This window comes from Aythya ferina (assembly GCF_964211825.1).
Source record: "Aythya ferina genome assembly, chromosome: 2".
Classification (NCBI taxonomy): Eukaryota; Metazoa; Chordata; class Aves; order Anseriformes; family Anatidae; genus Aythya; species Aythya ferina.
The window spans coordinates 36,096,758-36,117,748 of record NC_140297.1 but is presented as its reverse complement, the minus strand read 5'-3'; the positions used below and the strand labels follow the sequence as shown (position 1 = coordinate 36,117,748).

The 20,991-nt window shown below is 39.9% G+C and overlaps 1 protein-coding gene across 1 annotated transcript in view; it reads left to right on the top strand.

Moving 5' to 3' along the window:
- The first annotated feature begins 1,363 nt into the window (after positions 1 to 1,363).
- Positions 1,364 to 20,991, top strand: part of HIBADH (3-hydroxyisobutyrate dehydrogenase) — an 84,311-nt gene continuing 64,683 nt past the window's right edge. The window contains exons 1-4 of the mRNA XM_084507880.1: positions 1,364 to 1,485; positions 7,903 to 8,063; positions 13,505 to 13,614; positions 16,746 to 16,867. Coding sequence (XP_084364006.1) covers positions 1,422 to 1,485; positions 7,903 to 8,063; positions 13,505 to 13,614; positions 16,746 to 16,867 — 457 coding nt within the window. The 5' untranslated portion in view covers positions 1,364 to 1,421. The remainder of the gene's footprint in view (positions 1,486 to 7,902; positions 8,064 to 13,504; positions 13,615 to 16,745; positions 16,868 to 20,991) is intronic.

Genomic DNA, 20,991 nt, shown 5'->3' with positions numbered 1-20,991 from the left:
GGTATATGTAATTATGTGTAAAATTCATCTTTTAATGATTTCCAAAGACCTTATTTGAGTTAGTACAAAATTCTGCCAGCACAGCTGCATCGACGGGGGATCACACCTCCTCCCATCCACACAGAATTGGTGCTCATGATATTTGTCAGCCTTTTGCCCCCTGAGGAAGAAAGTAACACAGTGCAGTAGCTTCATTCACTTGGCACTCTTCAAATGGTAGGTAGGGTGGAAGAGATGAGTGAGCTTAAGGAAAACATTGGCATGGATGAGTCTCTGGACCTTCAAAACGCTTGCAAAGTGCTAGCATATTGAAGAGTTTCTGATCTTGTGTGTCTCTTTTCATTGCCTGAGGTGCAGGAATCTTTTTCTTGTGAGGTCATGCTCTGTCTCAGTGCACAGCTGAAGGGCAATGAGAGAAAGAAGCAACTGGGTGAAGGTCTGAGATCAGCCTGGCGAGTGGTAGCATTCAGGCGTCCTAGATTAAAGCAACTATATAACCACAGCCTTGTTTCCTGCCCACAAAATTCTTTTATGTTGAGCTGGGTTAATTTAACTATGTATCATCCACTGTTTTATAGGGGCCAGCATACAAAAATACACTATGGTACTGACAGAAGAGCCAAGGAAATATACGGAGACTATTCTTTCTGTGCTAACATATAACCAAGTGAATAGCTGACTTTGTGAAACCTGAGACCTGCTCCTGCTATCTCCCACCTCCCAGAAGTCTATCAGCGGTACTACATAACAGCTAAAAAAAAAAAAGACCTCTGACACAGAACAAGTAACCTAATGACTGGTGGTGTTCCCAGCACTACTCTAGCGTCACTACACCAGACTATGGTGAGTTTCATTCTCAGGGAAGGAACTATTTTGTGTTTCACTCTCTTTCCTTCGCTCAAGAGGAGTGAGGAAGTGTTTTGTGTTTCACTCAAGGAAAGAATGGAACTGTTTTGTGTTTCACTCTCTTTTACTTATTAAAAGCAGGGAACTACTTCACCCCCTCGCACCCCAGCCTGGAGCTCTCCCAGGCTGCAGCAAGCCCCGTTGCTCCACACAACCCCACCCGAGGCGGGCAGCCCCTCGGGGAGCCCAGCACGACGAAGCCACCCCCGCCCTCCCCACGGCTGAGCACCAGGCCTCGCCCCTCCCGGCCGCGCCGCCATTTTGGGCGGGCTGCCCGCCCCCTCCCCTCAGGGGCGAGGCTCCCCCCGCCCCCCCCGCTCCCCAATGGGGCTCCCCGGCGGCCGCCCGGCCCCCGCCCCGCCCCTCCCCTCCCGTCACGGGGTGGGAGGGCGGGGCCTTTTCCCGTCAGCGCGCTGCTGATTGGCTGCACGGCGCCGCGGGGAGGGCGCTGGTTGGCTGGCGCGGCTGCCGCTCGGCGGGCGGGCGGCGGTTGGGCGGAGGTGGCCGGGCGCAGCATGGCCGCGGCCGTGGTGCGCGGGGGAGCGGCGGGCTGGCGGCGCTGGCACGGGCGGGTGATGGGTAAGGACCGGCCTGGATCGCGGCGGGAGCGGGGAGCGGGCAGCGGGCTGGCCCCGGGCCCGGAGCGGTGCCCCCGGCTGGGCCCGCCGCCCCGCTGCCTGCCGAGCCTGGACTTTAAAAAAATGCCTTGTGACAGCTGGGTTTTCCTTGGATTTCGGGGGTCAGGTTTGCGTGGCGCAGTTTTATCCCTCTGACAGGCAGGTGTGGAGAGCAGCAGTCGCTGAGGCGCAGTGGGTGCGGGTTGTGCGCTGCTAAAATTGAAACGTGTGTGAAATGACCTGCGTGTGTGCTGAGCACCCTTCGTTCACCACAGGTCCACTAACAGCAGCCTGCGACGTGTTTTTGATCTCCCTGTGTTTGGTGGCCGTCAGGTAGCTCTCTGGTCGTGCTTAGCCTTGAGAAGGACGCGCGCCTGGTTTGGTGGTGGTGGGCACGGCTGTGAAAACCAGCCCAGAGCACCCCGCTGACCCCTAAAACTCCAAAATGTGGTGCCCAAAGACACGAGGAAGGAGCTGTGGCTGAAGGTTTGCCTGCGGTGTTGAAGCGCTGACTTAGCGGCAGCCGCGCTGAAAGTCCCGTCAACTCCGAGACGCGTTTATGGGATGAAGGACTAAGCTGTAAGGCTGCTTACCGGCTAAGCTCGTTTTCATCCAGGTTTCCTCATCTCGAATGTCTGCGTTAGGTTGGCCAGCCTTTGCTGGAGTAGTCTAGGAGCTGTGTTTTGAGTGGAGGTTTCATTGAGCATCGTTCTGAGGGAAAGGCCGTGCTCGTGAAGGAGCTGTGACAGAGCTGTCCAGCCTGACAACAGCACGGGACGTGTCCAGCGTGACAGCTCTGTCAGTGGCCTTTTGTTGCTCACTTACTGGCTATGCGGTGATTTCCACTTAGACAACAAACCACGATGGATTGCTTCTTCTGTACCTTTATACCAGACTCTCAAAACTCGTATAAGGAAGATAGATGAGGGCAGACTTTGGAGAAGCATCTTGGTTATGTCTGTTTGTGTGTTGGCAAACTGGAGAGTTGACAGAGACCATGGTGTCTTGTCTTGCGATCCGCAGCTGGCAGTCGCTTACAAAGGTGTTTCTTGGATAGGGTGCATGTGACTTTGCTTAAAATACATCTTTAAGGGTGTGGAGGAATCCTTCCTGGGGACTGCTAGCAGGGGTGAATCATAGAATCATTAAGACTATCGTAATGATTCTATCATCTATCTATCTAGATCATCGAATGATTCTATCATCAAGATCACCTAGTCCAACCATCCCCTACCACCAATATCACCCACTAAGCCATATCCCTAAGCACCAGGTCCAACCTTTCCTCAAACACCCCCAGGGACGGTGAGGGGGGGTGGTGTTGATGAGGTAACATGGCTGAGAAAATAAAAGAAGATTCAGCAGCTGACGGAGCTGTTCATTGCAGAAAAGAGTACCCTGCTGGAGCATGCAAGTGTCCTTGCAAACGCTTTTGGATGAGTAAAAGGGACCGATTCAATTAACAGCCTAATAGTACGTCTGTTGATGCACTAGCTTTGCTTGAATTGTCAAATGATTCCATGCTCTGGTGAAGAGAAGTATTAATTACTAAGCAAGGATTACAACGGAAAGACCTGCAGCTCTGAAGTCCAGCACATTACTTAATTAAGGGATCAAGTGTACGCTTGATGCTCTTTTTAGATGAAAAGTACTTACTACACGCTTTTGTCTTTAGTACATTAACAAACATTTAATGAGGTATAGCCACAGATAAGAAAAATGAGGTAAGAAGACTGACCATTACAAGATAGTGTGTCTGTTTTTCATCAGCGGGTCTTTACAGAGTCAAGAAGAACCAAGTAGGACGTTTTCTGTGTAAAGCTGGCCAAATTTAGTCTTGTAATCTTAAATTATGATTTTGGCAGAGTGCAGTTCTCAAAATCATTGCATAACCTTTAACAGCCTCTGACCCCCAGGCAATTTAAATTCCATTGGCAAAGGCTTCTAGGAGCAGGAAGACCTGATTCTGCCTGTGTGCAGCTGACCTCACAAACTTCTATGCTTCTCCATCCAGTTCCCTCCAGGACCTACTTCAGTAGAGGCTGCACAAGTTTCCACAGAGAACTCTGCACAAAGCACAGAAGCTTTCTCTGAGCCTTTGTTTCAGAGTGGGAAAGAGAAAAGAGTGGTGTTTTCTCCTGTACTTATACCAGAATTTCAGGTGCTGAATTTGGCAAGAGCCCTAATTTGGCTCATGCTGAACCATCATCATGACACTGTCCTTGTCAAACTTCTTCATATGCAACTGTACTTTCTCATAAAGCAAAACGAGTAACTTCAGTGTCTGAGCTTCATCCCACCATGGTCATCTGCCCATATTCATGTTAAATCTCTCTTGAGTTAACTCAGGATTCACTGATGCAGAGGGATCAAAAACATTAGTGTGACTTGCAGCTGCTCTGATTAGGGCATTCATGTGGGACAGGAATTTGTGGGCTCTTATCCCTTGTGCCGGATATATTGATTACATTTGACTCTGGAGCTAGGGATTCCATTGCAGGAGCTAGGCACTTGTGGTGAACATAGTTTAAGATATATTTGATACAGCCAAAAAGTAAGTAAAACAGTTGAGATTAGAACCGGAGAATTACTGATTTCTCAGTCCTGTTGTTGGCCATGTAGGCTGTGCTTTCTTTCAGAGTACAGGCATATTGGACCTTTTCAGGCCCACTGTCTGTGATCCTATCCAGCTACTAGTTCCTTTATCTTAGAGTACAGAAAGACATACACTGCACTGCATTTTACAGTGTCTGGTCACTCTACTATTTGCAGTGAATCCAAGGTACCACTGGAACTGAAATCCTTCCTAAAAGCTCTAAGAATCATTACTTTATAGTGTAAAATGAAATGTAAGCCTCTGAAATGATCTCCTAAACCTGTAGCTGCCATCATTCAGGTTAAGAAGAAAGTGACTTTAAGCATCTTTACGTAGTAGCTTGAGAAGACTTGTGTGTAAGGTCACTGACGGGCCAGGTATTTTGAGGACAGGATTAAGGACAGGATGCAGCCTGTGCATTTCTCAATTTCCTCTCTTACTTTGGTCAAGAAAAAACATTCAGAAATTCATGACCTTGTACTGAGTTTCTTTATTAAATTCTTTTTAAGAGAAAGTTTTTATGTGATTACATAGATTAAATCAAGTGCTTGTATCATAAGGTAGCTTTTCAAAGCAAAACATTTTTATCTGTATTGTCTGTAAGCCTCCAGTATGGCAAGAGGGTCGTGAACAGATCCTCGTCATCAGTGGAGTCTTCATAGGCTCGAGGCTCTCTGAGCACTAATTCCCTCAATAGACAAATGAAGAATCTCCTGGGAAAAGCCCAAATTCTTTGAAGTCAATGTAGCTGTAGCTGGTTTTGCTGACAATTAATTTGATGTACAGATTAATTTATGTTGCTGATTCTGTTTCCAGTGAAGGCGTATTAATTGCATAAATTACAAGTTGAATGTGGCCTGGGCATTTTTCCAGCCATGCAATTCCAGCAGGTTCCTGTAGATGTTCAGAGGAAAGTAAAATGGACTCGATACCACAGGGACAATTTCTGGCAACGCTTATGCAATTAATGGGATTAGTTAAGTACATGTGCATGTGGGTTTGCAGATACGAATCCACAGATTATTGAATTATGCACTTGTTTAGAAAACAGTCCTGTGCTGTGTATCTGGAGCTGTGAGCAGTGCCTAGGTATTCAAACTGGACATCACTTTCTCTGTGGAACTGTGGAGTTTCATCTAATGTGAAGATCTGAAGAACCAAGCCTTCTTAAACAGCCTCTGTCTGGCAAGCCCCCGCTGTCGTAAATAGCCATTGAAATACATGCCAGGATTTAAAACATAGTTGATTCAAATTTAATTGAAATCAGCTCTGTGAGTTATGTCTGTGAGCTAATCGGTCCTTTAAAAGAGTTTTCCTGCATCTGAATGCTTGGGGACCAGGAGGTGTTTTAAAGCTGTTAGTCAAGTTATATAATTTTAAGTGGCTAACTTAGTGTTGGACTGGGAGAAGTTAAAGCAAACTAAGAAGTCAGAAAATGAGTCAGGATTTGGACTGTTGCTCTAAAAAGTCCCACTTCCCATGGGCTTGAATGTGTTGTAATTAACAGAGAACAGAAAATGGCACGTGACTGATGAGCCTTTAAGAAAAGATGTAATCAACACAGACCGTTGAAAGGGGAAATAGTAGAATGGGGTGACACATGACTATTAAGACTGATCTGGATGTTGCCTCATATTGCAGCCAATCCACTGCTAGCTATTTTGGGGATATTGCGTAATAAACGGTTTTAAGGAAGGAATTATAGTAGAAGAATGAGTTGGTTTCTTGGGTATTTACACCGAGAGGAGCTGCTTTGAGAAGTAATACATGTGCTCGTTGGCAATAGGTCTGTTGTTGCAGTCCAGTTACCAGGGGGCTTTCACGTCTTTATCATAAGATGTGGTAGGCAACCACACAACGTCATCAAAGCAAAGCAGCCTTGTGTGACACGATAGAGAAAAGGAAAGCAGGATTCTGAGAAGGGACGACACAAAGCAGCACGAGCAAAATGCCCTTCTCTGTTCCCAGTAGTTCCTGGAAGAACAAGACAGAATTACATCTGTTGAGGCAGGTGGCCAAGTGTTGATGTAGCTGAGATCTTTGTGGACAGTGGAGAGAGAAAAGCTGTATCTCACGTGGCATGAAAGCTTTACTGGTAGATAAGATCCACTGGTATTAAGGGGCAAAAAAGGAAAGATGCTGAAAAACAGGACTTGAAGCTCCACGAGAAGCTGGAGGCTTCTGGCTAATAACAGAGCAGTTTAGATCAATGTAAGTGATGTACTGGGGAAGTCTGACTCATAGAAACTATGAGAAGAAAGAGACTTCAAGATGATTACTGTGACTGATGATGGTGTTTTAAGCTCTTTGTTCGTATGTTTCCAAGACTTGACATGTAGCACTTCTTAAAAAAGCAACATGTTATTTTTTTGTGACTTATCTCAGTTTGCACTAAGCATTTTCCCAGGCAGTTTTCTTGTAAATTGTGCTACTTCTCCAGCTATGTAATTGCTGCCGGCATCTGTGGAAACTGTCTCAGACCCAAGTTCTCTCAACGAACCTGATTTATTAAACGTGGCACTTCCAAAATAGTGCTGGAGATGAAAGAGCATGACCATTGCTGGCTAAGAAGGAGCTTAAAGGCAGAAAGACTTTGAAATGATTAATCAAGTGTTATTGGCCTAAGGAGGATTCTTCGCTAAGCATTGAGACCTCTTAGAGCCTAGATCCAGCTTAGGCACTTCTGTGTGCGCTTCTGAGCAGCGGTAGCTCTGTAGTTTGCCTTCTTTCTGTCTGCTTAGCTGCCACGTGCCTTCGTGTTTATTCTGCATAACTTTTTCCCTTGCCACAAAGGAGACATTATCTTGTGTCATCAGCAAAGAAATCGAGGAACCACCAAATGTGTTAACATCGAATTAGGAGTGTTTAGAGTGATGAGAGTGATTACAGTACATGAATGCCTGCCACACTGCTTTCTATCCAGCATTTGATATGCCTGCAAAGCTACTGACTAGCCAGCATTTGATACTCACTAACTACTTGTAAAAAGTAACTGACTGAAACTGTCCTGTTTTTCTGCTGGGTGTAGATCATGCCTTCCAGTTCTGCCTTGCAGCACAGCAAATAGAATACTGCAGCTATCCTTGCAAGGACTTCATTTTGTGTTTATACTGTAGTATGTTCTATTTTTCAGTGTTTGCTTTTAACAGCAGTGCAAATGATTACGTGGCTCAAAGGTTTGGCACTGACTTATTAGGGAGACTCTCACTGTTAGATTTGGGCTTTATGTCTGACTGCAGGATCTGAAGAGACCGGTTATTATCTGTGAGGAGCCACAGGAAACACAGGAGCAGCCTCAGTCTGTTTCTAGAGAGCAGGTGCTATGTCCTAGGGCTGTATCCAAAGTTGCAAATAAGGAGTCTACAAAATATAAATACATGAAAATTGATTGTGATTATCCAGGTTAGGATTTAGAGGCTAACAAAACATAGACAAGCCTGTTTGTTTTAAGTCTGTGTTGGAGCTTCTCTCAGACCAAAACTCAGACGTTAGCTTTCAGGGATGTCACCGAAGTTTGATTGTTACTACAATTTTTGAAACAGCCATGCTTTCATAATTAATTTTCTTTGACATGTAGAAAGTCATTTTGGGATGGTATTTGTGGCCCAATGTTAGCTTTACAGTTTAAATTATGTGGAATAGGATTCACATTTCTGCCCTTTTAAATATTTTTAAATATTTAAGTTGTCTAAACCAGTGCAAACTGATTACATGCTAGCTTTTATTGTGTTATTTTTACACTTTAAAGTATGAAAATATTAATATTTCTTGTTTTGAAATCAGTGTGTTCTAGGGCAATGGCTTCCAAAACCCCTGTTGGATTCATTGGGCTGGGTAACATGGGAAATCCGATGGCAAAAAACCTGGTAAAACATGGATATCCAGTTATTGCATATGATGTGTTCCCAGAAGCCTGCAAAGAATTTCAAGACTTGGGTGCTCAGGTATAGTAATAAACTTCCTTTATACCCACAATAACTGTATTTATTGGATCGTGCTTGCATGTGATGTTTTTAAAATTATCTTTTTTTTTTGTTTGTTTGTTTTTGGTTTAGGTTAAGATCTCATTCAAAACTAAACAGCTTAGTGAATACAGTCAGAATCTCTTCAGATTTTACTTGGAACAAAGACATGATTCCACCCAAAGTTATTTTCATGCTGCTAACCAGAATTGCTACTCTGCTGAACTTCTCTCTAGCTGTTATTTATTTATTTATTTTCCTTTTATGAGAGTAGGTTGATGGCCTATTCTTTCACCTTCCTTCTGCTGCTTCCTCCTCCCACAGGTCTAGATGGCCAGTGGGCTGCTTTTCATCTGGTTCCTACTTTGACCTTTTCAGGTTAGACGACCCTAGTTAAAAATTCCTGCTGGCATAGCTGTAAGGGTTATAGGGACATATGAGCTTTCCTGCTGCTTCAAGGTGCAGTCCTCAGGGGCTGGGGAAAAATCTAATTATTTAAGTGCTTATTCTCTAGGAGGCAAGGAAGGTTATGGTGAGAGAAGAGGAAGGAATGAAAAGGAAAAATGAGAGAAGGAAATTGATCACATTAAGGAGGTTTACCTTCCTGCCATATACCCTGTGAAATCTTGGCCCTGTTCCAGTCAGTGCTATTGCTTTTGTTGATCTGTTAATACAGCCGGCAACCCATTCAGTTCCTCACACGGTTGTGGCAGTCTTTTCTGAGTGTCTGAAATGTATTTGTATGTTTTTGACATACTTCAAAGCTATAGTAGTGTAGACAGCATGGGTGAATGGATAGGTACATAAAGCACTGAAACAAAGAATGTGTTTGAGTAAGGAGAAACCAATGCAAAAATAATACGTGAAAGAAATTTTCTAGCCGGGCAAGGAACTTTGAGGTAGATCTAGATAAAGGAACTGTATGCCTTGAAAGTCTAAACCGGTGGAGCTAATTACAATTGTTTTAAATAATTTCTGAAAGGTAAAATGATAAAGTGCACCTGTTGATAATTAATTGCAGTTGCCCTTAAATAATTACAGCATCTTGGCTTTATGTGGGAAAGTAGGGTTTTCAGCTTGTTTTCCTACCTGCTATTTTCATTTCCTTAAAGTAGCTGAGACCCTTGGGCAAGAACCAGATCTATGTTGAGCAAGAGGCCTTGCAATTGGAATGGTTTGAACAATTGGCTATATTTTAATTCACTTTCTGTGGTGGGCTCTCTTTGCTGTGGCTGCCCCCTTGGATGACTTACTGCCATAGCAGTAGAATCCTTAGCATCCACTTCAAGACTTCATGTATCATATTAAAGGTGAACTAGGTGAATTATAATGTTTTTGAAAATAAAGCCCAAAGTATGTTTTAAGATCGTAAATCACTAACAGAATACGTGGGTAGGCTTAAATACAAATAAAACACACTTTAAGAAAATATTTTAACATAACTCCCTCTTTTTGATCTACAGGTGTAAATCCTACCCCAGTGTTTTTTTCAGGACTTAGAAACTTGTGGGTCCAGTGGGCCTTGTAGAAACTGATGTAGAAGGAACATTGGGCTCCAAGGGCTGCTTTTTCTTTGTTGTGGCTTGTAGGGTGAAACTGTCAGGAGTGTTATGGAGGTGAAAAGATGTCCCCCAAGAGACAGTAAATGTTGTCAAATGCCCATTGTTTAATGTCAGCACTATTGCTAAGGTATATGGTGGATGACAAATGTTTGATTATAAGTCTACATATTCTGTGACACCACTTCATTATCCTCCGAAGTAAGAACTGGGAGGTGTGTCAGGAGGCAGCCACCTGCCTACTGATGATGACTAGTAAGGGGAAAACTGCCTGAGCAAGAGCTATTCACCCCTCCATCAGCTGGGGAGAAACTTGGATGAAGGTGCAAGGGGACAAACAAGAGAGAACACAGAGTAGTTCTGTAAGTTGCCTGTGCCTTCATTCTGTACTGTCTCTTTTGTCCACCTCATAGTTAACATTTTCTTCCTCACACAGTGAAGTGCATATATATCACAGTTACTTTGCTTCAGTTTACATATCTTCAAATCGTATATCAAATTTAGAAAAGCTACTGAAGTCATCTGATGAGTCAAGCAGCAAAAAGTGGAGCTTTCTTCAGTGTATTTAGTGAGAATAGCATTGCAGGCAAGTAGCTCTGTTAATTGGCTTACAGTAAATGTAAAGAAAAATACAGGAAAACATTTGGAAGAAATATAAGCAGATGTGCATGTTGGAGGGCATAAGCTGATGACAAGTAAGAAGAAGTTTCCCCTATCCAGATGCATACTGCAAAAATTTGCTTGAACTGACTGGTATCAGAACACGTATGGGACTTGGTGGGCTGCTAGTCTTACCTGGTATGATCTATGTTAGCAATCAGCAGCTAGTATTTGGTACATTTTTTAGTTACACACATATTCTTAATAACTTCAAATGCTTACTGCTTCTTAATAGCATTCAAAACATTCAAGTTCAATGATCATTCTTATGCAGGAAGTTCCAAATAAAAGGAGTTTATTTAAGAACCATCTAGGTAGGTTTCCTCTGGGATTATTAATCATATTTATTACAGTATCAAAAAGCCAAGAATGACAATTCTCATTTTAATTACCACCTTTTTTTGCTACCTAATACAGGTTAGCGAAATGATTTTCCTTCGTACGGTTGTGGAAGTAACTGTCACAGTCAGTGTGCATTCCTAATCTCATTTTCTTCATTTAAAAGACATTCTAGTATTTTGAAAGATGTGGATGGAAAAAATGAATTTCTGTACAGATGACTGCTGTACTGTGTCTTCTATATGTATTGCTTAAGCTTTGTTTCAAACTGTAAGACAACAATAAAACAGTTGTGTCCTATCTACATAACAGAGTGGAAATATGAAGCTGATGTAGTTTTAAAGTTGTGTGCCCAATATAGCATGTTTTTCAATTTCTTGTTGAAATGGACTAGAGAGTCTTCACCTGATAACTTGCAAACCTTTGAGAACACTGGAGATAATATTTTCAGATCAAGAAGGTGTATATAAATCCAAGTTCTAATTACACACTTCCTCTCTACTACTCTAATAACACACATTGGGACTGAACTGAACCAGAGATACTCTGAACTAAAGACAAAGGTGTCATACTCCTACATAAAGAGCTAGGCTCTCCGGTCTCCAGGGAAGAGAGTCATAAACTTAACTAATCAGGTATAGATGTTTTTCTGCTTGTAATTGCCTCATTTATTCTTCCTAATGTTTGTTCTTTGGACTAGGATATGTTTCCTTTTTGTATCTGTGTGTTATACCAGATGTTTTAATGTAATATTAATTTATACTTAAAAAAAAAAAAAAAAGGTTAAGTCCCATCTAAGACAGTTTTTTTTTTTTTTTTTGAGAGAGAGCTCTTTTCAGTGAATATACAGTCTTCTCTTCTTTCACTTATTTTACAATAAATAGTAATCAGGAAGTTTATTTTGCTGTGTTCCAGAAGTCCTTTAAGATGTTGCTCATCATTTCTTCCAAATGTGTGTATTACATGCTCTCTTAGATGCTGAGAATTTATAAGAACATTGTATATTAGAATATAATATATTAAGATATAATTGCCTTGAGTATCAAAACTAACACAAAATGATAACAAATACCTGTACTTGGATACAGATTGAGTGTGGTGAAATGAGATCATTGATTTGTTCATTTGTCTACCTTATAGAAAGGAATCAAATTTTCAAGTAGCTTTCAAACTGCAATTTCCTTAACCCTAATTCCATGTGATATGGAAATTGTGATTTACCCATACTGAATAAGTGCATATGAAATTGTATTTAAGACATTCCTTATAATTTAGAGACTCAAGGCACATAATAGATCTAGCAGAATAGATCATTGTAACATTAAGGTTACTCTTTATCATCCAGTAACAGCATGATACTACAAACCTTATCCACAAACAAAACCTACTTTCTGCTCAGAGAATCACAGAATGGTTTAGTTTGAAAGAGCTCTTAAAGATCACCTAATTCCAATGCCTCTGCCGTGGGCAAGGACACCTTCCACTAGACCAGGTTGCTCAAAGCCCCATCCAACTTGGCCTTAAACCCTTCCAGGGATTTTCCAGTGCCTCCCCACCCATACAGTAATTAATTCTTTCCAAATATCTAATAAAAATCTACTCTCTGATAGTTTAAAGCCATCATCCGTTGTCTTATCCCTACAATCTTTGACAGAGTCCCTCCCCAGCTCTCCTGTAGGCCACTTTAGGTACCAGAAGGCCACTGTAAAGTCTCCCCAGAGTCTTCTCCAGGCTGAACAACCCCAACTCCCTCAGCCTGGCTTCATAGGAGAGGTGCTCCAGCCCTTTGATCATCCTCATGGCCCTCCTCTGCACTCGCTCTAATAGGTCCATGGCCTTCTTGTGCTGGGGGCCCCAAAGCTGAACGCAGTGCTCCAGGTGGGGTCTCATGAGAGCAGAGAAGAGGGGGAGAATCTTAATTCCTCATTTTCTCGTTTTAATTCCTGCTTGGAACTTCTCCTTTCAGTAGAATACCTGAATTAATAAAATCATATTTAAACCTCTTGTGCTGATGATAAAAGAATAAGCTGTAGTTTTTTGTTGCTATTTTCCTTAAGCTATATTAACAATGCATTTTTTTAAAATAAATTATTTAAAACTAATATTAGACAAAAATCCTACTGGCATATGCCTTCTTGGAGTTAATTGGCAAAACTCACTACTTAGCTGTCAGTAATTCACTTGTTGTGTACATACCTTAAATACCATACCATTGAGAATGAAGTGGTGAAGGTATGACACCTTTAAAGTTAAATATGTTTATGTAGCAACAAATAGCTACAAATATGTTTTGAAACTTGTTTAGACATTTTGGTGAAGGATGCTTGAGCTGATCATTTTCTTCTTCAAAGATGTCAATCAAGATATCATGAGAAACATCAGTTAGTTTATTTGACTTTTATAAGGTGATGCTTGGAGGTACATTAAGTCTTTTTTTTCTTTTTTCCTCAGTCTTTCTTTCTTCCAACACTGTATGTAAGCCAAGAAAATAAAAGTGAGATCATACTTAGTGTTGTTCCTCCTTAGAAAAATTATAGAACAGTATTTTGTACAGAGGCATGGTTTATTAGTGAGTTGAAGATTCATGAATGGGTTGCAGACATCCACTTGTGATGTTCTGAAGGAACTTCCATAACAGGACATCCTTTTTTTTTTTTTTTTTTTTTTTTTTCATTTTTTTTTGTTACTGGATCCAATTAATTGACATTTTCCATTATGAGGGCAAAGTTTGTCTTGCATTCTAGCTTTTTTACCTAACTTAATTGTGTCTGATGACCTGCAAATACTTAAAACAGACTCAGCTGATGTTTCTTTCTCAAGAAGTGGAAGCTTACTTCCTTTTTTTTCTTTTCTTTTCTTTTAAAGGTAACGGATTCCCCAGCAGATGTAGCAGAAAAAGCAGACAGAATTATTACCATGCTGCCTTCTAGTCCCAATGCAATAGAAGTTTACACAGGAGCAAATGGAATTCTAAAGTAAGGATTTGCTGTAGTCTGAAGAATTCCCTCTTGTACTCAAGCCTGTATTACACTGCTTGTCAAATGATCATTATTGCTGTAACCCTTGCTGCACCTTCAGGGCACTTAACTTGATGCTCTCCTCTATTTTCTTATTGTTGGTATTTCTAATTACATGAGTTCTCTTCACCTATGCTTTCTCCTGAATGGCTTGTGACTAAAGTCAAATTTTATTTCCAGTAGAATAATAATTTATGTGAATTTGCGACAACCCAACTGACCTACCTAACTTCTCAGTTGCATGTGTCTTTTACCATTAAGCTAATGTACTACAGTAAGTGCAAGTGGAATATTTGCTGGCAACAATTACTTGCTCAAATGCTTTTTTCTTTGACATGAAATCCTATAAATGAAATGTTCTGAAGAGCTGCTGTTGTGTCTCATAGTATTAAAGTGCTGACATAGAATAGCTGACAAGACTTTATTGATTTCTACTCTTGTTGTCCATTATCTTGGCAGACTCCGTACTGTTGATAAAGGAATTCTAGGATTTGTAGGCAAAAATGGACTATTGAGCAGTAAGAGCCAGGGATTTATGTAGTGTTATATTTCACTTGAAACCAAATCCTCATATTGGATAAACTATAGCAATGTCTCCATCTATTCATACTTAAGAATGAATATCACCATTACAGTTGTCTCATTATTTTATTGGAGATGATAGGGTTTTCTTTTTTTGAGTATAGAAGGTGACTTAATCAGCTTTCCATTTTGGCTTATTGGAATATACTTTTATACACAGAGGTATTTTTAACAGTAATACGTTCTAAATGCCTTGAGGTTCAGTGGTTTCAGGCCTTTAAAGTGGATCTTGTACTGAAGCAGTAGACTGTTGGTTTGCTTCAAGATTCAGTGTCATACATTTTACCATAAGGCTTCTGAATACCTGAAAGGGCAGACATGCTCCCCGTTCCCCAAAACATGAAATTAGTCTGTTTCAGAGATGATTGTCTTCAGATTACCATTTTTATACCCAATTGATTTGACGAGGGAAAAAAATGTAAAAGGAATTTGTCCAAAACCTCAGTTTTGCTTTGGCATGTTTCTAATTCAGATAGGCTTTAGTCTTTAGATTTAGTGAGAAAACTGTTTCATTTTGGTTTATTCTTCCATGTTTATTAACAAGAAAATATCTGAAGAGTTTGTTTAATCTGTAACAATGGTTTTATTAGCTTTTATGGAGGGATTCCAACTGAGCCTAAAATCCATTATTTGCAGAATTCTAATAGTGGAAATACTCAGAGTTTTTGGACTTGCCAGATAAATTAATAGTGTTTTAAAAGCTCTTGTGGCCACATGTGCATTGCTCTTAGCAGGATGACTGAGGCTACTCAGCACCTGTGAGGATCTTGCAGGATCTTACTGCTATCCAGCTTGATAATGTAGGTGAAGAAACATACAGAAGACAAAAATATAGTAGATCATCTAAAACTGGTAAAATTGTAGTTATTGATTGTAGTCTATACTAAGGTGCAGTGATTAGAAAATGAAATAGAGGAGAGGGATTTTTCTTTTTTCCTTCCAACACAGGAAACAATAGCTGCTTTCTTCCCTTACTGTCCATCCTCTAATTCCTCACAAAGCAGGACTGAGCAGATCGAAGTCTGTAGCTTATGCCCTTCAGGAAGAAGGGTAATTGGATCAGTCCCACAAAGCTAGACAAACAGCTGTGGGAGAATTGTACTCAGGATGGCAGTGCTTTGAAGACTGATTGGCAGTGCTTACTGGTATAATGCAGGCAGATAATCTTCTGAGGAGAACAGAAGATATAGTAAGCAGTCTTGCTGCTGCAGTTTCTCAGCCTCCATATTTAAGAAAAGGAAGTGTCATTTGACAGTAGTGGTTAATCGTTGCCCTGAGTGACTAGTTCATTGATAACTGGTTAGACCTCACTCATTTTCTGAAGCTTTTTGAGCTTCACTGAAGAAAACATTGACATTAAGGGTTAACGTAGTCATCCTGCTGGGTGACCAGGGAGTCTGTGCCACTGCATGTAGTGCTGAACGTAAGAGGAGGTGATGTGCTGTATCTGCTAAGCTGGTTTTTGTTTGCATGTGTGCAAATTAACTGCAGCAGCTCATCTATCCTGTGAAAAAGGACTCTGTATATGGCACTGCTTTAATCTGGAGCTGTAGTGGAGTTCACAGCCACATGTATGTATTGAGAGACTATTTCCAGCAATCCAGCTAATTCAGTGCAGTGAACCTCACTGTAGTCCCAACAGCACGCGAGGTGCAGGGAGGCTCTTTGTCTAATGTAACATGTAGCTTTAAATAACTCACCTTTTTATGACTGAAAAATTATGCAGTTTGATTTCACAGTGCTTGCGGATCCAGTGGACATTAAATCACAGTGCAATTGAATGGAAAGATGGCTAAAGATATAATCAACGTTTTTGTTGTGTAGGCATTTTTAAAATTTAATTTAATTGCATTTTTTAATCACATATACAGCTTCTCATGTTCTGCCATTTGGGATACAATTCTTCTGCCTAAATTTACTTGCTGTCAGCGTGGAAACTTTGTGCCATTCTTTGCTTTTAAGTCTGTAATGGGCTTTTGTGGTTTTAGTTACTATCTTTATACAGAACAAATTGTAACAATAATCAAAAGAATACAAACAGGCTCTTCTAATAAGATGCTTAATACAATGTATATAGAAAGAAAACTCTGTTAAGCTATATATGAAATTTTAAACTACATTGGTGTTTAGTTCCATTGCTTAGGATGCATCTTCAGTGATCTGTATATGATATATTGTTCAAGCTTGCAGATTTTCCAAGTGTACTCCTTTCGTGTAATTTCCTTTACAATAGCATTTAGGAAAAAAAAATTTTGTGTATGTGCCTGTGTGTTTTTGTTTGTTCATTTTTTATTGTGTTTTGAGTCAATCAAAACATTGTAACATATATACTTAGGAGTATACACACTGAGCAGATCTTGCTCAGTAGAATTTAAAGCATTACATTTAATTAGTAGTGTACCAAATAATATTTGTGTGGTTGTCATGCTGAGGAAAGTCATTTCCATGGTAGTAGTTGTAGATACCTAGTGCAACAGATATTTAATAATAATAAATCTTTATTCTAGGAAAGTGAAGAAAGGCTCATTATTAATAGATTCCAGTACTATAGACCCTGCAGTTTCAAAAGAATTAGCTAAAGCAGTTGAAAAAATGGGAGCTGTTTTCATGGATGCTCCGGTTTCTGGAGGTAAGTCTTCATTAACAGTTTACCTCATATTGGACAGCTTGTCTTCTTGCTAGCAATCTTAGCCACCACTCTGTGCCCTTACTGGTACAGCTGGTTGTCTTTGCTAGATGTATGGTATTCCTTTTTTGTTCCATTACATTAAAGAAAGGGCTGCCTGTTTTCTCTGTGATGTGTGCATGTTTACCTCTGTGTAAAGAGTTTAATGCTTTCTATGAAGCACAATGCTGTTTGTCATCTCTCGCCTGAAGGCAGTGCTGTTGCGGTAAGGGAGCTCAGGCTGGTTAACCTGATCTTTCAGTGTGCTGTATTTTTTATTCTTTGATGCAGTTGTATTACTGTCTTTTTAGGAGCAGATGAGAAACATTGGTGTTTAAGAAGTTACATGTTAATTTAGGAATTTTTTTAGGCTTACAAATATGCTTTGTGATACACCTGCACAAACTGAATTTTCACATGGTATGGTATAGTGGTTCTTTTAGTTCTTTCAGAGTGTTGTATTATGATGCAGGTGGTCAACATCTCTTCAGTCTCCATCTGTTTATTTCTGCTAGGAAAGACTATTTAGCTTCCTCTGGTTTTATAACAGTTAAATTCTGTGTATGAGAGATATTTATCTATTCTTGAAGTTGGAAGTTGGTACCTACTAATATCTGAGTATTGCATCTATTGTGAGAAATAATTTAGAGCAGGGAAGTCTTTCATTTTGTGGATAGAGGAGAGTAGAAGCATAAAATTAAGGTTTTGAAAACAGAACTGTAGCTAACTGTTATTATCGTTGAACTGTTATCTAAAACCTATAGAATTAGAAGACGAGGAAAACCCATTTTCTGTGGAAAAATCTTACGGATTCCTGTTATTGGTTTGGTTTGGTTGGTTGGTTGGTTGGTTTGTTTTTACAATCCACTGTAAAAATTAATCTAAATGGCATTGTGAGTCCTCTATTTTACTGTTTTAATTGAGGTAATTCAGATAGCTATACCTGAAAGAGAATAAAAATGAAACAGGTATGAGAAAATTTGGTCTTACAGAGTTTATCAAAGGTATGGTGCACAAGCTAGAAAGAATACAGAGCCTATATGTCAAATCATGAAGATGAGCGTGGGTGAGGTTCAAAACCTAATCATCTTTTTAATTTTCAAGTGAAAACTTAGGTATGATTTGGTAACACAATAGAAGACAAAGTGTTCACCACAATTCTAATGTGAAAAGAAAATAGGAAGAGTCAGAGCATATTCAAGGCTAATGGGAAGATAGGATTCTTGCTTCCAGCCAAAATATTAGTCCTTGCTTTATAAAGTTAGATAACTTGTCAGCACGGGAATAAAAACCACAGAAAAAAGTACATTGTGGGTGGAGTATATATCTATCTGATCCTTTTCTAAACATTGCATGGCCTTATACTTACTAGATTGGCAATCGTGACAGCTTTTATGTGGTTCTTTTCAATCCCTTTCCCCCAAATATGTTGTTTACCTGAGGGAATTATTTATCTTTTGGAAACATCTGTAATTTGTTTTTTTCCTATATTTTTTGCTTTGAGGCTGTTTATGCTATAACTACAAAGAAAGAAAGAAAAATTTGATTCCAAAACAACCCTAGCAGGTTTTTGGGTTTTGTTTCTTGAGAAAATGTTAATACTGAGACTGGGTTAATGTGATAAAATACAGTTGACTAGTCTGAATACAGATGGCTGTTTTGGTGTTTAGTGGTTTGTCTGAATACAAATTATTTGGTGTTTATTGTGAGTTACAGATTGAGTGGTATTATGAAGAAGGGGGAAAGAATTGATATTTATCTTTCTGGTATATAATACGCTTGTGAATGCCAAGTAGCACTTTGTACAAATCATAGTTAAAGCGGGCAGTTGCTAGACAAATGGAGAAGTTAAGTATGCTAGAAAAACATTAATGTTATGCTTTGGGTTTTGTGTCTTTTAGAGCCTTACACATCATGTCTTTGGGGTATTTTTGTATGTCCTGACTGCATTGTTGGCCATTAGACAAAGTGCTAAATGGAGAAGTATGCTCAGCTCTCTAGAAATTGGCAGGCGTTATTGTGCTGCTGTGAAATGCAACAGACTTGGCAGGAGCGTCAGTGAGGGAGTTTGTGGGATAGAGTGAGGAGGAAGAGGAATCAGCAAGCCTGAACTGTCATCTTTAGACCTGTGTGTTTACTAGCTGTTATTGGCAGGTGATTCCACTGGTGGGTTTGGGTATTTTGGGTATGCCTAGTGGACATTAATATTCATCTGCACTGAAAACAAATCGTTTCACAAACTAAATAATATTTTGAAAGTTGCTTGGTCTATAAACCTCATGGAGAAATAGTGGTAATTTTATTCCTGTTCTGACATTGCAAATAAAGTATTTTAAGGCCTAGAGTTAGTGCTGGATTACGGTGGCTTGTTTGCAGCCTTACTTCTTAAAGGTTATTTCCCTTAACCCTTTTCAGATGGGCCTATGCTGCCCATGTAGTAGTGCTGTGCTCTTCATATGATTGGCCTACAGCATTTACTTGCAGCTTATAGTCAAGACCCATTAAGTAGAAGATAATACACCACATTACTGTAGTGTTATTTTGTATTAACTAACTTTGGAAAATACTTCTCAGCCCAGTAGTAGCATGCAGATTATGCTGCTAATGCTGTTTAGAGATAGCAGTCACTTAATCCTGGGATTAGGATCTCTTGTAGGTCCCCATGAGAAAGTTGTGCCACAGTTCCCAGTGCTGCCCTTTGTGAGCTCTTTGTGAGCACAGACAAATGAAGAAAAATCTTCACAATCCATGTTTATTTAATATATTTTTTTAAACATAGAGGGGTAAATTTATCTTCTTGCAAAGGTTGGATTCTGCATTTGTACACGTAAAAGTCCTTTAAAGCACAGATCATGACAGAAGCATATTTAAAACTGACTTCTGTTGCTACTGAAAGGGCTGTTGGCTTAGCACGAGATCTCAATTTAACCTTTAAGAATTGGGTCAAGAGAGTCTTCCCATTGATTTCACTGGAAGTATGATTCTTACCTGGCAGTTCAGAGCAAATTTTACTCGTGGTTTCACTGATGCTGCTGTAACATCTATTGTTGAATTTAGTACACAAAATATGCATTGTCTAAAGTAGAGTGGACAAAATGTTGTTGGTTGTTTGGTTTTTAATTTAATTTCTGATGAGATGGTTTCTTCATTGTAAACACTGTTAGTGTTCAGATAGTATCTTTGCAACTTTTTCCACTTCCACCAACTTTGAAATTAATGTCAGCTCCTGTTCTGCTCAAAACATGTTGTACTGCATTTTGCTGGAACTTCACAGGAAGATGTGCCAGCTTGATTACCTTTTATGTTTTTGGAGTTAGAGGTAAAGTTTTAAATTCTGTTGTAGGTACGGTTCTGTGGATCTGATAAGGAAGTTTAGGTAGGTCTTTCTCCTCGCTGTCTACTTTAGCTGAGATAGTAGTCAATAAGTCATCCTGCTAATTGTTAATAGCTGTCAGAGAGAGCTGCAGTCATGCTAAAACGGTAATAAACACTACAACAACACATTTTTTTTTTAGCAACTGTGGGCTGGAGTAGATTAGAAAAAGTTGGAATTTCTATTCCAGCTGTCATTTCAAACTGTTTCATCTTACAGTAGTACTTCCATAAGCTCCAGTTAACCATTAAGTGGTGGAAAGAATATTACCAATAATAATTACAAAATGAGACTTCTGCTCTCTGGTAATGGAGACCTTGAAGCATGAACTACAGACTTAATCCTTGTGTGGCCAAGTCTGTCCTTCATATGGAGTAAAGAAAAACACTATTTAGCAATGCTGTGGAGATTTTTTTCTTTGATTTTTCAGTCTAATAACACTATATTTCATGGCTCCTCTCCTCTCCATAAATGAGAACATCTCCAAACTTGAGGGATGAATGTATTCAATTGCATGACTGGACTGATGGAAGAAATTAAATAGGCCAACTTGAAAAACTGGTGTATATTTCTCTTACTCAGACACAGAAGGTTTAATGCTTTTCCAAACGAAGTAGAGGAGAGGGCCTTACAGAAGACTTAGGAGTATGTCTATGCACACTAATGCTTTCAAAGATGATTTGAAAGATGTTTTAAGACAAGACTAATGAAAAAT